General features: G+C 44.8%; 1 protein-coding gene across 2 annotated transcripts in view; it reads right to left on the minus strand.

The window, feature by feature from the left end:
- Oca2 (OCA2 melanosomal transmembrane protein) overlaps nucleotides 1-18,287 on the minus strand; it is a 206,787-nt gene that overhangs the window by 178,063 nt on the left and 10,437 nt on the right. The window contains exons 2-5 of one of the 2 annotated variants that reach the window (XM_050140365.1): nucleotides 10,679-10,747; nucleotides 6,133-6,321; nucleotides 3,462-3,519; nucleotides 2,161-2,233 (exon numbers count right to left, since the gene is read on the minus strand). In XM_050140365.1, coding sequence (XP_049996322.1) covers nucleotides 2,161-2,233; nucleotides 3,462-3,519; nucleotides 6,133-6,321; nucleotides 10,679-10,747 — 389 coding nt within the window. Of the gene's footprint in view, nucleotides 1-2,160; nucleotides 2,234-3,461; nucleotides 3,520-6,132; nucleotides 6,322-10,678; nucleotides 10,775-18,287 lie in introns of both variants that reach the window. The other variant, XM_050140364.1, reaches the window with a different exon arrangement.

The following is an 18,287-nucleotide window of genomic DNA, read 5'->3' on the forward strand; positions in this document are numbered from 1 at the left end:
CAATGAAGAGCTTTGTGGAGGTGCTATAGAATAGACGTGGCACACCATGGTGGGAGGGTAAGAGGGCTTTACCTGTTGGTTTCTAGTCTCCCCCTAAACTGCTCCAGCTGTGTAGGATGCCCATGTGACAAGGATTTTACTGTTGGTCCTCACAGCACTGAGTCCCATCCCCTGCTTCTGACCCCTCTCCTTCTGTGAGTCTCACTGAAGACAGGATCCAGCAATTGTGCATGGCCTGAGAGGTTTGAAGTCACCCAGCAGTAGGGTAGGGAGAGCAGCATCTGAGTGCTGGGGACCAGGATGAAGCCAGTGCATTGAAGGAAACAGGGGGAGGAGACAGAAGGGGACAGTCTTGGATTTTTTTTTCAACCAAGGAAGAGAGAGAGAGAGAGAGAGAGAGAGAGAGAGAGAGAGAGAGAGAGAGAGAATCTCCCAGAATCCTGACTTTTCAATCATACTCCCAGCACTTGGAATTGTGCCCCCTCTTTCCTTCCTCTTTCTCTCTACCTTCACTTGCAGGCTTCTCTCAGCAGCAACCCCTTGCCGGATTATGCAGGTTCCCCAAAGTTAGGCGCCCCTGTTCCAAAGCACCACTCACCATGTCCTGCATGGCATGGTCCCAGGAACCTGACTGGAGGAGTCAAGAATGAAGAAAGAAAGACAGAAACACAGAGAGAAAAGCTGGGATCAGGGGGGCTGTGCTCGCTGAGGCAGAGGACACCAACTCAGTACATTTATTCTGTTCAGCACAAAGGGGAGGAGTTAGCTCATCTCAGTGGGAGGACTCTGTAGGGAGGAGTATTGGGTTGCGGAAATATGAGAAGAGGAAGCTATAGTTGCCAGTTTTTACACACACTCAATATCTGCACACAATTCCCATGGGTCTAATACAGTGGAATCCTTGACATGGCCATGTTCAAGTCAGACAACACACATGTTCACTCCAGGCTTCCAACACTCCCTACCCAGCTGGCTTCTGACCAGGTTTACCTCAACCCTCCAAGTAATACAGAGGCTAAGATGTTGTCTGTCTCTACCCTTAAAAACTGTGTAACTCAGTATCCAACTATCCTAACGATGGTTTTCAACAGAAGATTCCAAGGCAAGAGAAAATGAAGAGACAAAAGCAACAACTAGAAAGGGAAAGGAAGCTACCATTGCAGTGGTATGGATGAATGCAGACTCACAGTTGAGAAGGAGGGACACAGAGGCTTCTATGATAAGCCCTATCCCACCCTAAAAAAGTGACAGCCTAGACAGAAAGCCTTCAAAGAAAACTCTTATAAACTGTGAGGAGGACACCACAGTTGATGACTTCTGGTGAGGATGGGGGTAGAGAAGGCATCTATTTTCTTTAAGGGGCTGGCTACTGGGAGCTTGACCATGCTCCTGTGAGTTGATGGGCAACACAAATTAGGCTTGATTTTGTTTCGTTTTTTTTTTTTTTCTTCTTTTTCTTTTTTTTTTTTTTTTTTTTTTTTTTTTTTTTTTTTTTTTTTTTTTTTTTTTTTTTTTTTTTTTTTGTGGGAAGGAGGTCAGCAGAGCTGAGTAGGGGAGCAGACCTGGGAGGCCTGGGAAGTGAGTGTAATCAGAGTTCATGATGTGAAACTCTCAAACAGTCAATAAAAATATCATGTTAAAAAAAAAAAAAAACAGCAGCCACACAGAAGATACAGCCAGAAGGAGGACCCAGAATGCAAAGACAAGTCACTAGGAATCACCTGTACTGGAATGCTAAGGAATGGGGTGGACAGAGGCACAGGACAGAGGACAGATGAGAAGCCTGGACCCCCTGTCCCTCAGCTAGCTCCTGAAGAAACAGTGCATGGGGGGGGGCTGGAGAGATGGCTCAGAGGTTAAGAGCACTGACTGTTCTTCCAGAGGTCCTGAGTTCAATTCCCAGCAACCACATGGTGGCTCACAACCATCTGTAATGAGATCTGGTGCCCTCTACTGGCCTATAGGATATATGTAGGCAGAATACCGTATACATAATAAATAAATCTTACATTTAAAAAAAAGAAACAGTGCATGTACCAGGAACACTGGCTCTGACCGTCTGTGCTTGACCCTTTGACGGGAGTCATCGTTTCTAAATGACTTTGCCTTGTGCCTGTCGGTGGCAACAGGTGACTCCTACCCCACGCATGCTTTGGATACAGTAGTTTTCCATTGGTGACACAGCCAACAGCTGCCAGATCTTTCCTTGATCCGGATACAGGCTGAATAAAATCTGTAACCATCAAAAATATTTAATTAAATATTTATAATATGAACAACTTAGGTCCTATATAACTTTGACTACTGTTAAAAACAGAGGTGTGGTTTATGCACAGAAATTTCACCAGCTTACCCTAATAGCATTAGAACATAAAAATATTTTTATTCATCGTCCTGGGTTGGCTACAGTGAGCCTTGATTATTGATGCTTTTCAGTTAAGGACTCACCCTCCCAAGTTTTGCTTTGATATTCCCTAAATGCCCAGCCACAAATTAGACTGCCAGATGTGTATATAAGTTATTTTCTCACTTTTAGAAGAACAGAGGAATATACCTCCGTGACCTTGGTTAGCTTGTTGGTGGAAATCACAAAGAACATTATTAATTAAATTCAAGTGATTAAAGAAATTAATGATAAGATGCCATACTACGGAAATTCAAAGCAATTTCTCAAATTCTTTCAGATGTGTCTACAAGAGAGAAAAAAAGAAAGTCCATTTCCCAAATTAAAAAGCCTGAAGCCTAATGATTGAGCTCAAGTTGCCTTTGGGGCCCGAGGGAAAGCTGGTGAACCCTGACCCCCTCCTTTGACTCTCAATCTCTGCTCGCAAAGGCTTCAGCACCACACAGTTGCATGAGTGGAAACAGAGGAGAACATTAATAACCGAAACATAATGAAACTGTGAGTCTTCCCAAGTTCAAGACCACTGTTTGCATTTCATGGTGTCGAGGACCACTGAGCCCCTCCTTCACCGATCTTAAGAGCTGACTGTACCCCATTCAGGCAGAAAGAATGAGATGTACCGTTTTTACTGACTACTTCTTACAGAGAGATACACAGACTCCTGCCTGCACACTGAAGCCCAACCAGTGCTGCTAAGGGCAGCCTTTCCTCACCACCCCTCAACCTGCCATGTCCATCCGCACTCAGCATCTTCTTCAAAGAGGTCAGAAACTCTGCAGTCAGCTCTAACAGGAGGTCCCAGGCCTCAGGTCAAGAAACTCTGCAGTCAGTACTAACAGGAGGTCCCAGGCCTCAGGTCCAGAAGCTCAGGCAGTCAGTGCTAACAGGAGGTCCCAGGCCTCAGGTCCAGAAACTCTGCAGTCAGTGCTAAGAGGAGGTCCCAGGCCTCAGGTCCTTCTGCCATCCATCCCAAATCACACAAGGGCTGTGTCCACCCAGGACGACCCCCAGCACCCACACTGATCCAATAGCAGGTCTGGGAGATACTCGTACTCACAGAACACACCACCACAAAAACAAACAAGCCCATGACCTTCATCCACCGCACGCAGCACCTGCAAGAGAAAAGGAGGGCCCTGAGCCACGCATAGTAGCAGTGTCTGCCTGAGATGTGAAGGAAGTGGAAGGTATAAGATGATGGGACGGCTTGTTATTATTGTGTTCACTAGCTAAGTTCCCTATGTGTTAGAAAACCATTCTGGAAATCTGAAAATGGTAAACTTTTCTTTTGCATTCTCTTAGACTAAATGAATTGAACAAATAATCATTTCTCATTTCCAAATTGTGTTTCAACAGCTCCTCCTTCAGTGGGAATCTAAATAGCATTTGTTTTTAAAACTATGAAATATAATTGAGGTATCCTAGGTGTAGTATTTTTTTCTTTATGTAACTGGCAGACAGCAGAACTGACGATTCAGAATGAAACGTTTCTTGCAAATGTCTTTGCCGTTCATGCCTGGTACTATCCAGACTTGTAGTTAGCCACTCCACAGGTCCTTTCAGGGTAATGTATGCTTGCAGAAAGCTGAAGTTTATGACATCTGTGAGCAGATGACTAAACATGCCTCTGAAGTTGCTTTTGGTTGCAGGTAAGTCTTTTCTGAGAAACCGATAAGGAAGCAGACGCTCACAAAGACATGTGAGATGAGCAAACAAACTTAACAATCAAAATATTTTATTGTAGTCTCTGCCCAGGGGAGTTCCTTGTCTAGAAGTGTGTGTTGAGCAGGTGATGTTAAGGAAGCATGCTTCCATGTTATGGAAGGACAAGACAATCCAGAGAAGTTCTTCCATCTTGTATGCTTGTCATTTCAAAGCGAACTAGAATCTGACCTCCTTGATGCAAACTCCCATGGGAAATTACCCAGTTCTGGTCTAGGAACCCAAGGTCAGGATATGTGAGCTAACTTACCTTTGCCCATTTGTGCAAACACCCTGCAGCTAACAGCTTAGCTTGGCTTCTGTCGAACTGCTTGCTTACACAAAGCCCCTCCACCATCATGAAGCTACAGAGAGAGATACCAGGACCTCGTTTCTGCCTTCAAATCAAACCTCATATTCTGGACACTCAGAGTCAAGCCTGAGACCCCCAATACTTGCTTTGGTCCCGGCTGGCTAGAATAAAGACTCTGAGTTGACTGTAAAGTGTGAGTGGCCATCTCTGGTAGACTACCTACAACCAAGTGCCATGCTGGAGAGGAACCTCCCATCAGAGGCATTTGTAAGATGAGTCTTGCTTGGCGACAGTGTTACTGTTGCCCCGATGAAGCTCTGTGTTTGATTTACTTGGGTCACTGCTTTGAAAGCTGCCTGGTGTCTTCCTGTCTTCCTTATCTGCTGCCAAGTAAGAAGCCATTCTTCCCTCATTTGTCTTCTGACTGCATTATCACCGATAAATACCCTATCTATTGAGTCGCTGTGGTATAAAGAGCATTGAAGCAGGAATCACAGACGATCAAACCACTGAATAGAAAGTTACCTCACTCTGAGACAGTCGGTGCCATGCCAATCTCTGAAACTACTGAACAGTCAGATGGAGAGCGACGCTTAGAGGGTCAGGGTTGGACCCTCACCTCCAATGACCCACGTAGCCAGATCTCCGAACACATACTTTTGTGATTCGGATAATTTCAGAACAGATCCGTGAGCCAAACATCTATTAGGCCCAAGAGGAGAGCTGAGAGCAGTCAAGGTGAGGCCAGTGGTTAGGGTGTTTAGGGGGACAGATGAGAAAGAGGCAGGTCATGATCAAGAGGAAAGGATTCCAGCCGCAAGCCCTTGCGTAACCGTTGCAAGCGTTGGGAGAATCCATAGGCTGGCTTGGTAATGACTTGGCAGGTGGGTTTCTATGAGCATAGAGAAAACACTGAGGCCTCCCACTGAGACATCAGCCTTCCCAGTATCTTCAGAAAAGACTAATCCACACACACAGTGACACAGCACCAGTACTGGACACCTTGGTGGCACTTTCTCGCTCAGCTTGGGCATGCCCACATCATCTTTGTGTAAGCCCCTAGGGGGCAAGGGAGTAGAGGGAGGTCGTGTCACAGGAGGTAACGGCACAGCCGCACACAGCCCTGCCAGTGTCCCTCGGCCACTCCAGTCTTAACGGGGGCTATTGGCTTTAGCACTCAAGCTCTTGTCTTTCCTTGGAACGGGGCTTTCAAGCACTTTGACCTAAGAAGAACTTTAAATAAATGTGTGCGTGAAGAAGGAAAGCCAACAGATAAGCTAAAATATCTGGACATTCTTATGTGGGCAGCTCCAGAGGCCGGAAGGAACTCTTAGCCCTCCCACACACATTCCTTCATCCATGCCCACTGAATTCTGCAAGGCGGTAAATTCCAAAACACCACAGGGATCCCTAAACCAATGATTTGTCAAGAAGATGCCTGCTTAGGATGAATAGAAGATGTAGGTCACTTGGGTTTCTCATCAGGCTTCCTTGTGACTTGGCCGGTACCCTGCTGATTTTGCAGGGCTGAGCCATGTGTCTCCTGTGGCCTCGGAAAGGGTAGATAGTGTTGAAGTAGAAGTGTAACCTGAATAGGAAATCTGCCTCCTCCTCTGAACCTAACACTTCCGGAAGGCGCAAGGCCTCAGGGCAAACAGAAAGCCACCTGCCGCCACCTATCCACTGCTGAAGCTGTATCTCCACATCCACCTACCCCAGTGTGGAGACGTGAACTCTGAGGTGGACGCTGCCTGCAAGAACCCCCTTCTCTGAGGAGGCCAATGTAGACATATCCGCAACCTCTTTGCCCAACACGCATCTTTGTTCCCAGGCAGTGAGGCCATTTTCCCAAGAATCTTCAGTGGCTATGAATTCTGGGCGATGAGCAGGCATGAACTGTGACCTGGAAAGGGAGAAAAAAAAAAACTATGTCTATATTTCCTGAAATATTATCACCCTCAAATACAAGATTTCTCCTCAGCTGTGAGGTACAAAATGTGATTAAATCAGTGCTGGTCTTGAAAAGAAGTTGGTATCACCTAGGCCACAAATCTCTGAGCATGTCTATGGGAGAGGTTCTCCATTGGGTTAATTAAGGCGGGACAAGCCATCCAAATGTGGGCAGCCCCATTCAGTGGACTGGAATCCCCCACTAAATAAAAAGGAGACACTGGCGGCGCTCCAGCCTTCATCTCTCTCTGCTTTTTGACCACAGGTGAATGTGACCAGCCGCCCCACGTTCCTGTCATCGTGACTTTGCCGCCACGATGAATGTTACTGTGAGGCAAAATAAACCCTGTTCCATCCTTAGGCTGCTTTGTCAAGCATCTTGTCCCAGCAATGAGACAGGACCACAGACATCGTGATGTTGTCTCGTATTTCTGGCAACATGTCTTTCTTGACGTCACAGGACTTTTGACTCAAGTTTTGTGGGGCTTTTCGGTCTTTAGAATGAATACCAGGCCTGCAGGAGATTTAGTTGGTTTAGTTGATTTCTAGTGCAGCTGCTCCTGGCTCAGGCCAGGCTCCTTCCACTATGGCCTTCTCTCTGAGTGTGTGCGAGTGGTCACTAGGACTCCACAAGTCCTGCAACAGGGCGATCTGTGTTCAGTTTTCCTCTTCCCATAGTGGACTGTAGGAAAATGGTCCATCTGCTTTCCCACACAGCAGCACTGGGCAGTGTCAAAGAGGATGAACAATGTTAGCATCAGCTAACAAAGGTTCGAGGCAGGATTATGTTTACAAGGGCAAATGGAAAGGAATCGCAGACTTTGACCTAAATTTTGTGGGAATGCCTCATTTTCTTTATTGCTGAATGGCGTGGGAGGTCCTTCTGTCTATGTGTTGCTTTTATTGGTTAATGAATAAAGAAACCGGCTTGTAGAAGGTAGATGGAAGGCAGAGTCAGAGAGAGGCTATGTTGCCTCCAGAGATGGACGCAGGAATTTTACTCCATAAGCCACAGTCACATGGCGATACACAGATTACTAGAAAGGGGTTAAATTCATATGTAAGAGTTAGCCAATAAGAAGCTAGAGCTAATGGTCCAAGCAGTGTTTTAAATAATACAGTTTCTGTGTGATTATTTCGGGGCTGAGTGGCCGGGAACCAACAAGCGGCTCTCTCCCTCCAACAGCTGAATGCTTGGGAGCCTTCAGGGCTGATGTATTTGACTCTTAAAAGGTTGAACCAAAGGAGAGTCTTGACATTAATTGACAAAATGCTCTTGTGATGACAATTTAATATTAACCATAGCCAAGATCCAGTGTCGCATCTTCATTTGGTTGGGCACTGGGATTCTCAGTACATCATGGTTTTAAGACCTGTTCACATAAAAAAATAATAATAATCATCTTATTCTTAAGGGAAAACCTAGAGCTAGGCATCAGATTGGCTTAACCACAATGTAGTGGCCACGCTAAGTGATATTGGAAATAGTTATCTTTCAGTTGATTTTATGACTGGGAAAGGTCCATCCGTGAAGAATAGGATAATCTTTCTCTTCATTGTTGGGAAAAAAACACAACTGTAGCTTCTTAATTAAAGAAACTGCTTTCTTTAAGGAAAAGAAGCCCATTGCTGCCTGCCCTGCGTGAGGCAGTGCTGGGCATTGGTGCTTTCTGAGGAGTGGAAATGAGTTCTCCCCGTGTGCTCCAGAGACCCCAGCACAGCCAGAAGGGCTGAAGCTGAACCATCGCATGTGACGAGTGACTGCCATGTTAGAGCAGGTGTGGTGCATGCCCCAACCCTGTGCCATTGTCCCTGATGCTCTGAAATAGGTCCTTCCGTAAAATTACAGAAGAGCTGAGGCTTTCGTGATAAACTACTAGTCAAATTGAAATTGTAACTGAGGCAATGTGGTTATTAAAAAAACATAGACAAAAATTTCCCTACAGCCAATATCTTTAATTTTTAAGTTTTTATTTTATTTATATATTCTTGGAGCTTTCACACACATATACAATGTATTTTTTCTTGGTTTTTCAAGACAAGGTTTTTCTGTGAAATAATCCTGACTATGTATACAATGTATTTTGACCATATCTACTGCCTACTTACTTTCCAAATTCTCAGAACTCTCCACAATTCCCCTTTTAACTTTATATCGTCATTTTTCCTTTATCGCCCACTGATTCCAATTATTGCTTCTCATGTGTTGATAGATGTAGATCTATCCACTGGAGCATGGCAACCCGTGAGAGGCCATGCCCCTTAAGAAAACAGACTCTTCCTCCCCCAGAAGCCACCAACCGTCAAAAGTTCTCAGCTAGAGTTGTAACTTCATGAGCCTCCCTCCTCCATGTGGAAACAGACTGGCTCGATCTTATGCAGATCTTCTGCAGGCAGCCAAAACTGTCGTGAGTCACTTCAATAGCACTGCACCATCCAGGAGACAGTATTTTGAAATGGTTCTCCACAGCCTCTGATTCCTTCCTCTTCTATAATGCTCCCTGAATGTTGGGAGGAGGGAGGCATAGAGACGTCCCATTGGTGACTGAGCGCTCCACAGCAACGTATTCTAGGCTTTAACTGGCTTTTCTTGCTAGAGCGGTCACTATAGTAGTTTTCGGGGTTCACCGCTGCGTGAGATTGATTGACGTCTTTGCTCCTCTAGCATTGTGTATCAAACCTTCCAGCACTATGGAAGCTAGCCAGTAGGGACAAAGCTTGTTGAAATATGAAGCGGCGGCGGGGTTGCGTCCCCAACACCCCGGCCGCTTGGCTAGCTTATGCCCGAAATAACAACACACAAACTATATTCATTTAAGGAACTGCTTGGCCCATGAACTCTAGCCCTTAAAGGCTAACTCTCGCACCTGGACTAGCCCATTTCTAATAATGCTTGTAAGCACCCCAAGGTGCGCTTACCGGGAAGATTCTAGCCTCTGTCCATCCTGGGAGAGTTGAGCATGGCGTCTCTGCTCCAGCAGAGCTGTCGGGTCTCTCTGGAAGCAGCGCAGAGTCTGACCTCACTTCCTCTTCCGCCCAGAATTCTATTCTGTTTACTCCTCCCATCTATGTTCCAAGCCATGAGGCTAAGCAGCTGGTTTATTATAACTTAACCAATGAAATCAACAGATTGATATATGACACTCCCACATCAAAAGCTTCCAGTCTTTACCAGACTGATTTCTCTGTAATCTGTGGATGGTCACACAGTCAGGAATGTTTGGGCAGCACAAACTGGACTCAGTGGGTTGTTGATGTTGGGTTGTTGTTTTTAATGAAGAAACAAAATTGAGTAGGTAAGGAAGAGAGTGTAGGTCTGGGGAATGCTGGGAGAAAGGAGGAGAATGGGATCAAATTGCACTGTATGAAATCCTCATTTATTCTATAAAAGAAGCTTCTGATGTGAGGCGAAAACCACAGTAATCCATGGGTCAAAGGATAAGTACTTAGAAGGTAGTTGGAGGCTGTGTCTGTTTTTAGCCAAATGACTGGAGTAGGGTATGTATGACTATCCCGTCATGGGGTCTTGGCCAGGCTTATAGTACCAGGTATGGTCCTCTCCTGTGGAGTAGGCCTTAAACTTAAACAGAAAGTTACTGTTACCCCAGGAAACTTGTGTCATTTGCACCAATGGGCATCTCTTACTGGGCTGGTCATTATGGGAGCTCACAGCGTTGATTGCCAGGTAAGCCCACCACCGGTATCTTAATTCACTTCATGGAGAAGAAAAGAAAAAAATATCTCGTAAGCAAAGTTGCCTTGAGTTTTGGCTTCAGCTTGCTCTGGCCTTTAGCATGAGCCCCGCCAACACCCAAGTCACATCTGTGTACCCCAGGAGCCGGACAAATGCTTGTGTGTTGGTTTTGTAGTGAACTGCACATTTGAAATGCGACAGCTCTTAATAGTTGAGCAAGGAATTCAAGAGAAATAACTAAAGCAATGTGTGGAATGTTTGCTTTCGTCTGAAAGGAGTAAGAGAATTAAGCAATATTCCTATGGAGAAAGGTTAAGCCTACGGATCAAGGAGGTAGCCTGTCAGAATTGTGTGCACGCATGGGTGTGCACATGTGTGAGGTCATCATTTCAGGGTTATGCCCAAACCTCTTGAAAATTCACAAACCACGGTGCGCGATCACAAACCACAAGTGTCCGCCATAATGGACTCTCAAGGATCTGGCAGAGAGCCAACAAGCGAAGTCAAAGTTCTTATCTCAGGAAGAATTCTCCATCATCTGTGGGACAAACAACTCTCAGGACCACAGATATTTTCCAGAAAGTTAATCATTTCATAAAAAGGATGAAGAACTCACCTTTTGTTCTGTGAGGAATTCCAGAGCAGAGGCGTGTCTTCCTTAAAACACAGGTCTTTGGAGCTGGAGCTGAACTGGTCCAAAGGTGAATGGGTCCTGGGAAAGACAAGGAAGGAATCAGAATCACCAAGGCAGAGTGATCCCTGCTGGAATGGCGTGCTCAGTTCAGAGACAAATGAGATCTGCAGGCCACAGTTTTCTCTGAGTAGTGGAATCACGGAACTTAGGGACAGCTACAGAGGACTCTCCTCTCTGGCTTTATGCAGATCCAAAGGAGACAGTAGCTCTCACACGAGAGACCGTCTGCCAGGGGACTGATCCTCTGGAGCTCCCTTTAGCAGTTCCATCATTTAAAAATGTTAGCGTCCAGTGGGTCTCTTTTTTAGATAGAAAAGTCTGTCTCCTGAGATCAGGATATAGTCACTCGGGCAATGTCCTAGTGGGCTGCCATCAGAATGGCTCCCAGGGAACAGGACCTATCAGCCGCTATTGAAACAAAGCACAAGGTGGCCCTGGCTAGGATGCCCCTTTGCTATGTCGGACTGTCCAGTGGAAGAAGGGCCACGTGCACACATGCAGTAAAAGGTGCTTCATGTGGTAGAATATTACTTTAACGATGTAAAGATGTGTTACATTTGTTTATGTTGCATTGGTTCAGTGATGTAAACGTGTTGATTTGCCTGCCTAAGGCACCTGATTGGTCTAATAGAAAGCTAAATGGCCAATAGCTAGGCAGTAAAGGGGTAGGTGGGTCTGGCAGGTAGAGAGAATAAATAGTAGGAACAATTTATGCTTGAGACAATGAGGGAGCTGCCTGGGACCAGTCAGCCACCGGCCAGCCAGACATGGAGGAAGCATTGAAAGTAAGGCATAATGAAAAGAAGGTAAAGAGTCCCAAGGCAAAACATAGATGAAGAGAAACAGGTTAGATGAAGTTATAAGAACTAGACAAGCAGAAGAAAAGGCCGAGCATTCGTAACTAATATTAAGTCTTTGTGACTTTATTTGTGAGCTCGTTGATGCCCCCAAAGAAGGTCTGCTACACAGGGCACTTCTGTTTAGACTAAAATGTTATGTAGTATATATGTTGTATATATATATATATATATATATATATATATATATATAGTATCTTTATTAATTTATAAACTAGTAGATTTCCATTAGACTTCTTCATACATCCTCACTTTAAGTTATCCCACCCACTACCCTCTTCCATTCCCCATCTCTCTGTCCCCATGCCCACTTAAACCTTTACAAGGAACATTCTCTCCTTAGGAATGTAAGCTCTTCAAAAGCAGCCATGCACACCAGGAAACTGAAAATGCCATACATACGATCAAGCAAATTCACACTCACTAAGGCCCCTGTCTCAAGCTGACCTTCAAAGCCAAGCACACCCAGCTAATCTGCAGAGGAGTGCCTCGGAAAGTCTGTCTGCAAAACATGCCTGGAGATGTGGCCCGGTTGGCAAAGTTCACGCCTTGCACACATGAAAATCTGGGTTCAAGCCCACCCACCCCCCAGTCCTGTATAAACCAAGTGTGATGGCATTCTGTTATCCTAACACTGGGGAGTAGAGACAGGGAGAATCACAAGATCCAGGTCATCCAAGTCTACACAGCGAGTTCAAAGCCAGCCAAGTACCATGAGACTCTACCTTCTAAGAAATACATAAAAAGCTAAAGGTGTCAAGTGAAATTTAAAAAATGAATAAAATTAGAATATCAACACAAAGACTAGAATTGTCCAATATAACCGAACAAAAATTTGGAGCTGAAAAATATAATAAATGGCATCTGAGTGTGTATGACATGTGTGTGCATGCACATGTTTATGTATGCACTTGCATGCTCTCCCATGTAAGTGCATGTGGAGGCCAGAGGCCAATGGTGTTGGAACATCTTCCTTAGTTTCTTCTTCACCTTATTTTTTTTCAGATGAGAAGAAATAATAAAAAGAGCTTTTTAGGTTGAAATGACACATACCAGGTCAAAGATTTGAGGTTTACTTCAATAATGCACTAAGGTGAGGACCCAGGGTATAAAAAATTCACCAAAGTTCATCAATATGTCATCAAGGAATGAAAAGAGACTTCCTCTTGGAGTCATTAAGACCGAGAGTGAACCTAAATTTGAAATCCTCACTTCTCTTCCTGTATCTTCCCTAGTCTGTGATTGATGGTCCATCTCTGCTGCCTGGATCTTCTGTAGTCTGTGGTTGGTGGTTCATCTGTGTCACCTGTCCCTGACAGAGGGCTTCGCTCTATATTTAATGAACAGTACAGAAAACATAGTGGGGGAAGGAATGAGGAATATTTTTCTACAGAAATCTTCAACAGAGTTAACAAGGGAAGAATATACCTTTTTGACCCCAAATGACCCAGAATAGCATGCAAAACAGCAAACGGATGTAAAAAATATAAAGCCGTATCCACATTTGCTTCCAACATTCACGGAATATCTCTTATTTAAGGTTGCTTCCAGCGTGTTGGCGATTTTCAGCAAATGGTTACAACTCAGACACATTCTCCAGTTAGGGGTACAGGTGAGTACATCATTTAAGATTGAAGCTATGCAGGTAGCTCAGGTTGTAAATGTATATATATGGGGGGATCTAAGGCATAGTGAGATTGGTTACACTGCTGTCTCCAAGGCAGTTCAAACAGGCTGAGTACACAGTATGATAGCAGATTGAACACAGTATCTTAAATGATGCAGGCATGTTATTAATGTGACTGTACGGTCTGGCAAAAGTTCTCCAAAGGCAAAGGTGTGTCCTGAAAGAGGCATGACCACAGGCCTCTGCTCGAGTGTGCCTGCAAGTAAACGTAACAACTAGCATTGTTAGAATTTTGGTGCTTTACCAAGTGAACTGCCTCGAACCAGCAGGATGATTGCTGAAGTCTGAGATTCAATGAGAAGGTTAAAGTCAATTTAGGATGAGGGAGCAGGGAATGGCTTTCCCAGTTGAACAAGAACTACATATATTTATTCCAAAAACTAAATGTGCATTGCTATTCTTGCTAGCTTTGCTGCTGAAGTGCATGGTTGCTCAATAAATGCTAAAAATACACATGCAGATACACACACACAACACACACACATGCGAGAACATACACCACACACATGCACACTACACACATGCACACCACACACAAACACACACATGTGAAAACATACACCACACACCCATGCATGTACACGTATGCACCCACACCATACACATCCATACACACATGCAAGAACATACACCACACACACATGCGCAAACACAACCCACCCATACACACACCCCACACATCATACAGTCCACACATGAACACACACCACAGATTTGCATACACACCCACACATGCACACACACCACCACACACATGCATACACATACCACACACAGACACACACCATACACATACGCACCACACACACATACACACACACCATACATACGTCAACACACATACACACACGCATATATGCTCATGCACACACACATATCACACACATGTGTGCACACATGCATATCCCACATATGCACACCACACACACACACACACCGTGCCGGCAATCTCTCTCTGGGCCCTCATACAGGCAGTCAGAAAGAACCTTACAATCTATGACTTAAGTGATTTCCCAGACATAAAAGGCCTGATCCTTCCTTTTCAAAGCCAATGAGTGAAGTGGGAATAGTGATGTGGGGAGGATTGCTGCCGTGTATAAGGGGATCCTTACATCTCAGCCCAGTGAGCAATGAACACATTATTCAAACAATTGTTTTCCTTCAGAGAAGAGAAGTCATTCAGTTCAATTAGCCAGAAAGCCCAGAAAATTGATCATTAATAGTGTGTGAACTTGAGGTAATTAATTAAGAGACAAGTATTTTCATTGCACAGAAAATAGAAGCATGCCCCTGACACACACACACACACACACACACACACACACACACACACTGATGAATTACATGCTTTCAAGGAAAGTTAATGAGAGAAGACCCGGCCTGTGAAATACATCCCAGCCTTGCTAACAGACTCCCTCAGTTCACAGAGGCATGAAGGAGCGCTGAGTGCCCCCTTGGGATTTTCGGCATTGCCAGCAGGGCTAAGATGACCCAAGGCACCTTGGCTCACGGTGTAGCTGGAGTTGTTATGTCTTGCCATAGCAGATGGCCCTCAGGAATACCACATTCTTTTTTTTTTTGTTTTGTTTTGTTTTGTTTTTCGAGACAGGGTTTCTCTGTGGCTTTGGAGCCTGTCCTGGAACTAGCTCTGTAGACCAGGCTGGTCTCGAACTCACAGAGATCCACCTGCCTCTGCCTCCCGAGTGCTGGGATTAAAGGCGTGTGCCACCATCGCCTGGCTAGGAATACCACATTCTTGTATCAGGAATATGTGGAGCACTTGCTCAGCAGTGATGTCTCACTTAGAAAGAGGAACGTATTTTTTTTTTAAAAAAAAAATTATCCTAATCATTACTATGTTAAAAATCAATAAAGCATCTATGGTAAAGAATGAGAACCGATACTAAAGTATGTCCAGAGCAGACAGCAGATTTGGTCCATCCCCTTACCCCCAGTTTCTGGCAGATGCTGCCAGTGGCATCCTTACTACAGTAAGACCTCCATCATATCACTGGTGCTATGTCTGTGCAGTAGACAACCACCTCCAGTGTCTGCATCAACACTAAACGTGTACAGAGTTCCTTGTCATTGCTCCCTAACCAATGTGGTATAACAACTCTTTATGTAGTTTTCATGTTGCATTAGGTGCCGGAAGTCATCTACCTACAGGGGATGAAGGCCTGCAGGAGAATGCAGATCCTACAGGGGATGGAAGCCTGCTGCAGGAGAATGCAGGTCCTACAGGGGATGGAAGCCTGCTGCAGGAGAATGCAGGTCCTACAGGGGATGGAAGCCTGCTGCAGGAGAATGTAGGTCCTACAGGGGATGGAAGCCTGCAGGAGAATGCAGATCCTACAGGGGATGAGCCTGCTGCAAGAGAATGCAGGTCCTACAGGGGATGGAAGCCTGCAGGGGAATGCAGATCCTACAGGGGATGAGAGCCTGCAGGAGAATGCAGATCCTACAGGGGATGAAGGCCTGCAGGAGAATGCAGATCCTACAGGGGATGAAGGCCTGCAGGAGAATGCAGGTCCTACAGGGGATGAAGGCCTGCAGGGGAATGCAGATCCTACAGGGGATGGAAGCCTGCTGCAGGAGAATGCAGGTCCTACAGGGGATGAAGGCCTGCAGGAGAATGCACATCCTACACAGATACCATGCCATTTCACGTGAGGAACTGGAGGGTCCTTAGGGAATGCAGGAACCATTCCATACAGACACCAAGGGATGACCGTATTTCCTGGACACTTCTTGAGAACATGCTAGCCTATCACGATAGAGCAGGCCTTTGCCCTGGTGGGCTGGTCAAGGCCCAGCGCTTGCCTCATCTGGTGTCTCAGTCTGGGAAATGACCACAGAGTCAGTTTGAGTGATTCAGGCCTTGGATCCAGGTAAAGTTTCAAGAATTTTCTGTCTGGTTTTTTGTTGTTGTTTTGTGTTTTGCTTTTTTAAGTCGTTACCAGGAGATGGCATGAAAATGGCTGTGGTTCCCTCCTGTGTGAGGTCACACTTTCTGCTTGACTATTTTGAAGGCCTGTGACTAAGTGCACAGCATCAACAATTACAGGTTTGATGAACTTACCACCCCAAAAGAACAATGTCCTCGCAGACGTCTTCCTCTACAGTCAACTCTCTCTTGATTCAGAAAACAGACCCTTCTAATGTAATAGCTTTTTTTATTGATTTTATTGATCTCTACCCCCATGCTCCCAGTTTACTTAGAAGGTCTTATCTCGTCTTTTTCTACTTCCCATGTATATTAGACCCATGTATGTCTCTCTTAGGGTCCTCATTGTTGTCTAGGTTATCTGTGATTATGAATTGTATGCTGGTTTTCTTTGCTTTATGTCTAAAAGCCACTTTATGAGTGAGCACATTGTCTTTCTGGGTCTGAGTTATCTCACTCAATGTGATATTTTCTAGATCCATCCAGTTGTTCACAAATTTCAAGATGTCATCATTTTTCCCATTGTGTAGTACTCCATTGTGTAAATGCACCACATCTTCTTTATCCATTCTTCAGTCGAGGGGCATTTAGGTTGTTTCCAGGATCTGGCTATGACAAACAATTCTGTTGTGAACATACTCGAGCACATGTCCTTGTGGTACAATTGAGCATCCTTTGGATATATACCAAAAAGTGGCATTGCTAAGTCTTGAGGAAGGTTCTTTTCTAATTTTCTGAGAAATCACCATTCTGATATCCAAAGGGGCTGTACCAGCTTGCACTCCCACCAGCAAGGCAGGAGTGTTCCCTTTTCCCTACAACCTCTCCAGCATAGGTTGTCATCCGTGTTTTTGATCCTGGCCATTCTGACATGAGTAAGGTGGAATCTCAGAGTTGTTTTGATTTGCATTTCTCTGATGGCTAAAAATGTTGAGCATTTCCTTAAGTGACTTTCAGCCATTTTAGATTCCTCTGTTGAGAGTTCTCTTTTTAGGTCTGTACCCCACTTTTTTATTGGGTTATTTGTTCTTTTGATGACGAATTTCTTGAGTTCTTTGTATAGTTTGGAGACCAGACCTCTGCCTGATGTGGGGTTAGTGAAGATCTTTTCCCCATTCTATAGGCTGCCATTTTGTCTTGCTGACCATGTCCTTCCTTTGCTTTACAGAAGCTTCTCAGTTACAGGAGGTCCCATTTATTAACTGTTTCTCTCAGTGTCTGTGCTACAGGGGTTAAACTTAGGAAGTGGTCTCCTGTGCCAATGTGTTCAAGTGTACTTCCCACTTTCTCTTCTATGAGGTTTAGTGTAATTGGTTTTATGTTGAGGTCTTTGATCCATTTGGACTTGAGTTTTGTGCATGGTGATAGATATGGATCTATTTTCATTCTTCTACATGTTGATATCCAGTTATGCCAGCACCATTTGTTGAACATGCTTTCTTTTTTTCCATTTTGTATTTTAGCTTCTTTGTCAAAAGTCAGGTGTTTGTAGGTATGTGGATTGATATTCAGGTCTTTGATCCAATCCCCATTGGTCCTCCTGTCTGTTTTTATGCCAATACCAGGCTGTTTTCATTACTGCAGCTCTAGAGTAGAATTTTAAATACGGGGTTGTGATGCCTTCAGAAGTTCTTTTGTTGTACAGGATTGTTTCAGCTATCCTGGGTTTTTTTTTTTCTCTGTAGCTTTTTTTTTCTTTCTTTATTTATTTATTTATTAAATATTTCAGTCTCTTCCCCACCTCCGCCTCCCCTTTCCCTCCCCCTCCCCCAATCCATTCCCCCTCCCTCGTCAGCCCAAAGAGCAATCAGGGCTCTCCGTCCCGTGGGAAGTCCGAGGAAAACCCTCCTCCGTCCAGGTCTCGTAAGGTGAGCATCCAAACTGCCTAGGCTCCCACAAAGCCACTACATGCAGTAGGATCAAAGACCCATTGCCATTGTTCTTGATGTCTCAGTAGTCCTCATTGTCCGCTATGTTCAGTGAGACCGGTTTTAACCCAGGCTTTTTCAGACCCAGGTCAGCTGGCCTTGGTGAGTTCCC

The sequence above is a fragment of the Alexandromys fortis genome, unplaced genomic scaffold (assembly GCF_014885135.2).
Source record: "Alexandromys fortis isolate MF-2015 unplaced genomic scaffold, M_Fortis_MF-2015_v1.1 scaffold_39, whole genome shotgun sequence".
Classification (NCBI taxonomy): domain Eukaryota; kingdom Metazoa; phylum Chordata; class Mammalia; order Rodentia; family Cricetidae; genus Alexandromys; species Alexandromys fortis.